Below are 8,881 nucleotides of genomic sequence, written 5' to 3' on the forward strand. Positions count from 1 at the left end.
CGTGCCCTGCACAGAATGAAAATATCACCTATCGATTTATTTGCCAATTTTACATAAGAAATGCTATATTTAAGATATCCAGCCCAGCGGCTTTTAATTAGTGGAAATTTGGGTTCATTTTTGCCAGTGTGCGTTGGTCGAAAATTGACATCGCCAACCAGTTGCCGGTGCTAACAATGTTTTGACTGGCTGTCGTGTGTGCCAAAAAGAGAAGCACACATTTTTATTTGACATGTCTCTAAATGTGAATTTGTGTAGGTGTGAAGAGGCACGTTTGCCTTCGCCATGACAATGACAGCAGTCGCCAACCGTTGGGAACGGTTGGCGGCAAAAATAGAAATAATTCTATTTTTTGCAACAACAACAAGCGACGGTCGACTGCTGTGTTCTGATTGGTCGAAAAAGAACGGAACGGTAGCGGTTGACCGCTACAACGGTTAGTCTGATACAGGCTTAACGATCTTTGAGATTGTCAAGAGATCGAAGCAAGCGTGGGCACGAGTAGACGTCTTTTTGTTTTTCGCGTTCGCGTTTTTAATGAAAGAATAAATTCTGGAGGACAAAGCGACTAAATATCGACAGTGTACAGATTGGTTCATTCAGCCATTTATATTGTGGGTGCCAAATGTAAATTTGTATCGGAGAAGTCCGGGTTTGTTGTGAAAGTGAGCCAGGAAAATTTTTACTACTCTAACCATGCCAAGGGAGTAAGATTGTAGAAAGAAGGATTCGAAAAAAACCCTAGGGAAGTTGAGTATTCTTGCTTTAATTGTTTGTGTTCTCGCAAATACTAGTAGTTTTTGCGTCATTTTCATATAGGTTTTGCATCAACAAGTAGGAAAGCTGTGTATGAGATGCCCGGCTGCTCGGTGGTCGGAGGCTGGAAAAAACTGAGAATTTTTATGTCAATATTTTTGATGTTCCGAGATTTCTTATACTCTTAACATCTATTTCGATATTTGGCGGTACTTTGAATGTTGCTATGACAGTTTTTTTCTTTTTCAATGACAAGAAACATTACCTTAATTATTATTTACTCATCCATATTCCTTTAAGAGAGCGAGTTATGGCGCTATAACCATAAGTTTCAAATGCTAGGACTAGAACTAGTACTCAGGTTTCAACCGTAACAATTGAAGCGAGTAAAGGCGCTATATCCTTGGTTTCGAAACCCGAACATAAGGAGGAAATCCATCCCAGGAGATTGGTCATTAAAGGAGTGTAATTTCCTAGCTTTGTCACTCCCAACGAATTATATTACTTCTTACATACGGATCGGTTGGTACGGATTGTCCCCGTTCTTAGATTATATTGTATCATATTGCGCTACACAATAGGCCTGGCCGTTGACAAGTAAAATGTATGGAAATCATTTTTTATAAAAATGGTGGATATCATTTTCCAGGATCCTGTCACGTACTGGCTGTGTTAGTGTAGACTAGACTAGATTAAGATAGACGTAAGGTGTATTCGACAAAATTTTGGGTTATCTGAAAATAAGAAACTTTGCTGTCATGAGCAACATAAAGTTTTCTATTAGAAGGCACTAAAAATCACAATTTTCGTTCTAACTTTTTTCGCAGATTTTTCAGAATTTTTCAACCTTCTACTAAGTTATAAGCCACTCAAAAAATGCATTTGTTTTCTGAACATTGTTATTTTTTATCTCCCAAAATAAAACAGTTAGTTGACATATTTGCCAAACGCATAGTTTTCCATCACATATAAAAATGTCAATATCTCAGTCCCTCGATAAGGGACGATCCAATAATGATGTCACGCAAAATTTGGAAAAAAATAACTCCCTCCTCCCCCTTGTCACAAGTTGTCACAACTTCATTGACCCCTCCCCCTTAATTGATTGAAAATCGAGAAATTTGTTAGGAATGCATTTTTTCTTAATAAGAACGATTTAACTGAAAGAAAAACTGAAACTAAAAGGAAAAGCAGATTATAGAAGACAACTAGAAAAGGAGTTTAGTTCTTAGTCCAAGGATGCTGCTGATGGAGTCGCATATCGACGACATAGAAAGCCGAGAAAGTAACTGCAGCAGCATTGTTGATTTTTGAAATACCATCGATATTTAGTTGATCTTCTTCAATCAATTCGCAATCCAAATCTTCTCCACATGTTACAATAACCAAGCATTTTTATTTACGTTTTGTCACAATTTTCGTATTGATTGGATTGAGAGACACTAAAAATTGATGAAATTGCACTGTCATTCATAAATGAACATGCACGGTAAAACAGAATTAAAGAACATTATGCTTGTTTAGCGTGAAAAAAATTGTCATTTATTTTATCTACAGCAAATCTGAAGCAAAAAAAGGGATCGTAGAACCACAGAGAACATACTAACAGGCGACGAACAAACGGTCTGAAAAAAAGTGTGTAAAATTTTGCATGTGTGCCATGAATTATCCTCCAAATAATACCCCTCGTTATGCTAAATGGCAAAGTAAAGTGTGATGTCGCTACCGTCGCTAAACAGACTGTATTTTCATCAGTGTACAGTCAGGTTTTTTACGCGGTTTTTTTATACGCGGTTTTTTACGAGGTTTTTTTACGCGGATTTTTGAATTAACGTGGTTTTTTTTACGCGGATTTTTGAATTAACGCAGTTTTTTTTTTACGCGATACCGCGCTAATTCAAAAAAATATTCACGAATTTCCGCATTAACGTGGGTTGGAACCAGAAACGTTTAAGTGTTTATCTAGTAAAAGACTTAGTCCAAAAAATACTCGCCGACCTTTTTTTACGCGGATTTTTGAATTAACGCGGTTTTTTTACGCGGATTTTTGAATTAGCACGGTTTTTTTTACGCGGATTTTCGAATTAACGCGGTTTGTTTTTTACGCGGTATTTTTTTACGAGGTACGTATCCCCCGCGTAAAAAAACCTGACTGTATATACCTTTCACTCTCGTTGGTACTGGCGTTAAAATATATTGGCTATGCCGTTCGCTCTACGGCGACGGTAGCGACATCACATCTTAGTTTACCACTCAGCATGACGGGGGGTGTAATTCTGAGAGTATATTTTTGCGTGCGCAATCTGTTTTACACACTTTTTATCGTTTGCTTGTTAGTCTGTTCTCTGTGGTAGAACTATAAATAAATGATGCAAATATTATAAATAGTTCTGGGTTGATCTCTGTGGTTAGGTATGTGACTTCTTTATTTTTTTAGTTGAAATGTGATGTCACACTCAAGCTAACCCCCCCCCCCCTCCACCATATGTCACAAAATGTCACAATAATTGAAACCCCCTACCCCCCCCCCCCCCCGCTAAACACGTGACATTATTAATGAATGGTCCCTAAGATATCAAGGAGCTTTTTTCCTGTTAATTTTCGTCATAAATCCCGCTTTGCAGTAAAAATTTTAGTTTTTAATAAAAAAAAATTTTTATTTATGTTTTGAAGGGTTTCATCCAAAAATTATGGAAAAAAATGATTTTTCTATGATGTTTAATGAACTCTATGAATCAAATAACTGAATGCGATGCTGAACTAAACCATGCAAAACATTCAAAAGTAACCCCGCAGAAATGAAAAAATATATGGGAAAAAGTAGGCATCGAACAGAATTGATAAAAATGCAAAAGAGTGGTTTTGTAGCTTGAAAATCTCATTTTTTCATAAACCAAAACAAAATTTTTTCGAAAGTCAAAATGTTCTAAAAAAATGCTGTAAATAACATTATCTTTCAATTTAGGGCTGAGCACCTTGACTTTTTCAACATGGATTTTTTTTTTTGATACAGCCTACTCTTAAGTCTTTGAACCTCAGGATTACAGAGCCTGCTTTGACCAGCGGTCATGAGTTCGAATCTTAGTAGAATCAGGCCGTTCGATATGAGAAGGACCTTTTCATCATAGGTTTATTCTCAGACACACCCCACCCCTCATCCCCTCTTAGACCCTTCCAAAACAGAAGCAAAAGCTACTGAATTGTTGTACATTGAAGGTGGTAAACCAATCCAAAATAGTCATCTAGGTAGAGAGACTACTGTAGGATAGAGATGTGACAAGGCGCTCACCGTGCCCACGCAAAAGCATGCAGCGTTTTAACTTTTCGATGTAGGCCCTACATCTACATAGTTTTTGTGCAACTTCACTAGCTCAGATCTATCACGGAAGAGCAACTACGAAATGTACCGTCGACAAGTTCTTAAGATTCTTCAGTTTTCCAAAGCTTGCGATTAAGACTGATAATACTCCAAAGATTTACGAAGCTTTCGAGACTCTTGAGACTTTTAAAATGTTGAATGATTCTTGAGATCCGAAAATATGCCATAGTTTTAGTCGCAGCTATTGCAAAGATGTATCAACAGATTCGGGCTCAATCAGACGACAGTATTCTATCGCTTTAACCCTTCGGATCTAATCAGGCCCATCGTCGTTTCTCACTAGTCGTGTTTTGAAGCAATTGGCTATAGGTTGCAACCAAAAGTATAAACTTGTAGCGAATGCCGTGAAAGAGGACTTCTATGTGGACCACTTTTTCGTGGGGGGGTGGTAAAGAAGTTAGAACTCTACTGGCGGAATTGTTAATGACTTTAAGGACTTCGATTGCTGAGACTTTTAGGATTTTCCCAAGCTTTTCCAAGACTTTTCAAACCCTTAGTAATTTAATAACTATTAAGACTTGAGTCTGGAGACTTTTATGACTATTTCAAGTAAACTAATCAGACGTACTTTGCAATAGGTTATGGGCCCAGCGATCATAATCAGATTTTTTTCCACGAAGAAGAATCTGGAAGCAGTAAGATATTTTTCAAGAGCGAAGATGAAGGCGATAGAATGAGAAACTCTAGCGTCAGTTCGGCGATATCTGGATCAAGAGCTGGAGGTTCGGATTCTTCACCTGTGGCTTTGTCGATTATAAAACTGAGGCCGTGAGATATACATTTCGTTGGCGATCGCCATGAAGAAGACGTCGATCTCGCTTCTTAAAACGCTGTAGTGCCGAGGAAAGAAGAAATCGTGACATTGCCCTGAAGGTGATGTCCAAGATCTACTTGAGCTTCGAAAAAACGTTGGTCCCGACCTACCGTAAGCGCATGGAAATAAAGTTTCCAGTTTTCCAGTTTGTCCAGGACGACCCCAAAGCGCTATGGCGTAAGAATTTATTGGGATGAATTTTTGGCGAGATGATTATACCGATCTTGTGCGACAACCAATCGGCTATTTACATCACCAAAAGTTAGGGAACCTGTATATTAGAGAAATGACAAGACTCTCACCGTTAAGGCAACTTTCAACATCAAAACGGATAACGGCAATGCAAAATTATACAGATCGCCCGTTTTGATGTTGACAGTTGCCTTAACGGTGAGTGTCTCGGCGTCTCTCTGCTGTAAAGGCTGACTACCAAGAGTAGAGCTTACAACATGAGAAACTCTACCACTTTCGATAATAGGACGGTTGTGGTGAACTACATCAACACGAAGAACCAAGCTGCCGAAGGGTTCACTTAGCCACTAGTAGGAATCATAGGATTAGAGACGATCCAGCAGAGTTGACAGTTTATCACTCTTCCCACTTTGGTGCTATGAGCTCTGATTGAATATGTTCGCTTATTGTTATGGTCAAGCGCGGCGTTTTCCGTCCATTAAAACCGATAATCTTTATTGAGTTTATAACCCTCGCTTTTATGACTTGATGACTCATCCAATTGCATGTGCAATTGTTGTACTGAGAGGTCAGTGGAACTTTTTGTTGAGGTTGGAGTGGTCTTTGCATAGCATATTCATACTTAACACTTTCCATCTAAACAATTTTTCTTCATATAAGGAAGACACACACTGTCACTGTTAGATGGATTCAAATTGGACCAGGCAGAATTTCGAATTTCCTAATATCGATATCTTATCAATACAGTATAAAAGTTTCGGGTCCATAACTTTTGACGGTCAGTAATTTTATGGCATTCCGACTTCACTTATAGGTATGCTTGGTGTACTAGTAATTACCGTTGTTGTGCTCACAACATCCGCCCAGGGTAAGTTCACGGCTCCGATTACCCTTTGTGGGAGTGATTAAAACTTCGTTCCAGAATCCGACAGAATTTCCTCGTGTAGAGATGTAAGATCGCACAGCGATGGAGTCTATCGAATTTTTCCCAATTCAACTTCGATGCCACCATTTTTTGCGTACTGTGAAAATAGTGTTGAAGGCGGCGGTTGGACCGTAATTCATCGACGCTTTGATGATAGTGTGCCTTTCAACAGATCTTGGATCGATTACAAGTATGGCTTCGGCAATCTTCAGGGTGAATTTTGGCTGGGTCTAGAAAATATGCACCAGCTTACAAGAGCTGGCCACCATCAACTGCTGATCGTTGCTAGAGACGCGGAAGGTTTTGTGCGAACTGCTCTTTTCGAGCGATTTTCCGTCTGGGACGAATTTCATCGGTATCAGATTCGCATTGGACCGTACATTGGGGGCAATTTGACCTATACGTTCGAGCTTCATGATGGATCGAAATTCAGCACCCCGGACACGGGCGAATATTGTGCAAGCGCGGAACGCGTTGGATGGTGGTTTACGCAATGTGCTTACGTGTAAGTTGTTAATATTGAATTATTTTTCAATAATATTTCAAATTGCAAATTATCAGCTTTCTGAACAATCCGATTGGAGAGACTGGCATGTACTGGTCAGGGTTTCCCTCGAAGCTAATGGAAGCTCGAATGCTGACCCGAGAATTTACCCGGAATGCTGCAACCTGCGACTGCGCACTGAATAGTGATGCTTTACTAAAAATTGTTCGTCAATCGCTCTAACTAACTAAATTATTACTTTACATTATATATTATATTTAATACAATAAAACACAAAAAGATTAAAGCTTAACTACTGGTCACTGCTTGTTTCTCCTGCTGCTCTGTCAGCTTCTCTCCTGTCTCATTCCTATCATCGGGAACCGCCATCGGTGCCGTCGCCCCACTGGGCGAACCAACCGAATCGGATCCACCAGAATCTTCGGACTCACTGTCCGAGGAAGACGATGAAGACGAACCCAAATCGTCCGCTCCCAGCCATAACGATCCCTTCGCTTGTTGCTTCTTCTTTTTGCCACCCTTTCCATTGTCGGTTGTGGCATTTTTCCGCTTCACACCACCAGCAGACTCCGCGGCTCTCTCAGCTTCGAGTGCCTTCCGGAAGCCTTCCTGTACGGCTTCGTCGACATTCTGCGTCAAATCGCTCCTGACCCGATTGTACTCCTCATCGTGGAATTCGTGCTTTGGTTTTGCCAGCAGTTTGTCGATTTTTTTCTGCAGCTTCGCTGCCTCATCCGCCGGAGCATCCTTTTGTTTGTCGAGGTAGGCTTTCAGGCGTTTCTCCTCGTTAATGTCTCGGAGTCGGCGACCGCTCAGATCACGGCACGCTTCTCGATTGGTGGTCTTTTCGATCTGGGCACCGATAGCACGCAACATGGAGCCGAATCCGCCTTTACCACCCTGGAGCCGCTCGTGCAGTCGAATCGGGATGGCATGCTGTAGATTGGCGAAGCTTTGTTTCTCCGGAAGGCATTTTCCATTTTGAGTTAGGAAGTAATCGGATGGTGGAAGACCCTACAATGACGAAAGTCCAAGGTTTTTGTTTTGTTCATTAATGCGACATTCATCCATTCTTACCGTTTTGCTTTCGATCCACTGGTAGAAATCTTCGGAGAGCAGCTCTGCTGCTTCTAGTCGGTAGATATGCTTACCAAGAATTACTTCAATCATGCTGGGTACTGTAAACTGCAGGTTACACAACAAATTTGTCTAAAACGTTTAAAACAAACTTTTCCTAATTTATTTACGATTTGCTATTAGTTTGGGTGGGTTGTTTTCGTATGCGATGACAGTTACTTATCAAACGAGTTGTGAGTCGACATTATTTTGCGTTGTTTAATGAACTCACATGTAGGTGGCTAACCACACCACAGTACGACTCAAAGGAAAAGTAACTGCTAGGATTACTAGCAGGGGGGATCTACCTGTCAAAGATCGTGTAAGGAACCATTCAAATATTACATAACGCGGAATTTGGCAATTTTCAATACCCACCCACCCCCACGTAACGCAATTTTACATGTTTGCCACACGCAATGTAACGCTTCGCTGAATACCCCCCCACCCCTGAGCGCGTTATGTATTATTTGAATGAGCCCTAACCAACATATTCGGCAACATGGCGTTTGGTTTTGGTTTTTGTTCTTTTTGGTCATGAAATTGATCGATGTGAAATATTATAGAATTAGAGCGTTTTTTATCAAAACTCGAGAAACCGCGGAAAACTTTCATTAATGTGTTGTGTAGTGATTTTTCCCCATTTTTGTTCCTAGTTACAAACATCATGGACCAACAAACGTCATGGACCAGAGTTGATCTGCGATAACGCACACATATATGAAATTTGACAGCAGTGAATCCCCTCTGATTACTAGCTCGCCACATTAGACTAATTAAAGTCAAGTTTATGATGTATCTCTATGAAAATAGAACTAGTGTTTTTCAAATATAGTATATATAGGGCTATAGGAATATAGGAATATAGGACAAATAGTTTTCAAAAAATGGATATATAACGTAAAGACCAAATGATAATTATCCGAATTATCATTGTGATCCGGAGAAAAATGTTATGGAGTTAAATGTAAGTATACTTACACTGGCTAGTATTGCCAATTGTCATAGCATTTGAACACAATGTTTTAGAGAGAACACTAGTGATGCAGCGAAGAACGAGCGTACCTGGTTAGTACGGCAACAGGCCACCAATTTAATTTATCGTCCTAAGTAAAAGTGCGTATATATATTTGTGCATATACTCCGTACTTTTTTAATTCGCGCGACAATCAAATCGCAACCCCCAAAAATTAC

General features: G+C 39.9%; 2 protein-coding genes across 2 annotated transcripts; one reads left to right on the forward strand and one right to left on the reverse strand.

Moving 5' to 3' along the window:
• Window positions 1–5,724: 5,724 nt before the first annotated feature.
• Window positions 5,725–6,863, forward strand: LOC129727822 (ryncolin-1-like). Its single transcript, XM_055686036.1, has 3 exons — window positions 5,725–6,009; window positions 6,064–6,571; window positions 6,628–6,863. Exons 1-3 carry the CDS (start codon window positions 5,958–5,960, stop codon window positions 6,791–6,793), a joined length of 726 nt encoding a protein of 241 aa, XP_055542011.1. The 5' UTR covers window positions 5,725–5,957; the 3' UTR covers window positions 6,794–6,863.
• On the reverse strand, window positions 6,803–7,862 carry LOC129727816 (splicing regulator SDE2). Its single transcript, XM_055686023.1, has 2 exons — window positions 7,649–7,862; window positions 6,803–7,585 (listed from the first exon to the last, which is right to left on the reverse strand). The coding sequence occupies exons 1-2, from the start codon at window positions 7,739–7,741 to the stop codon at window positions 6,860–6,862; spliced, it is 819 nt and encodes a 272-aa protein (XP_055541998.1). The 5' UTR covers window positions 7,742–7,862; the 3' UTR covers window positions 6,803–6,859.
• Window positions 7,863–8,881: the final 1,019 nt, after the last annotated feature.

The sequence above is a fragment of the Wyeomyia smithii genome, chromosome 1 (assembly GCF_029784165.1).
Source record: "Wyeomyia smithii strain HCP4-BCI-WySm-NY-G18 chromosome 1, ASM2978416v1, whole genome shotgun sequence".
Lineage (NCBI taxonomy): Eukaryota > Metazoa > Arthropoda > Insecta > Diptera > Culicidae > Wyeomyia > Wyeomyia smithii.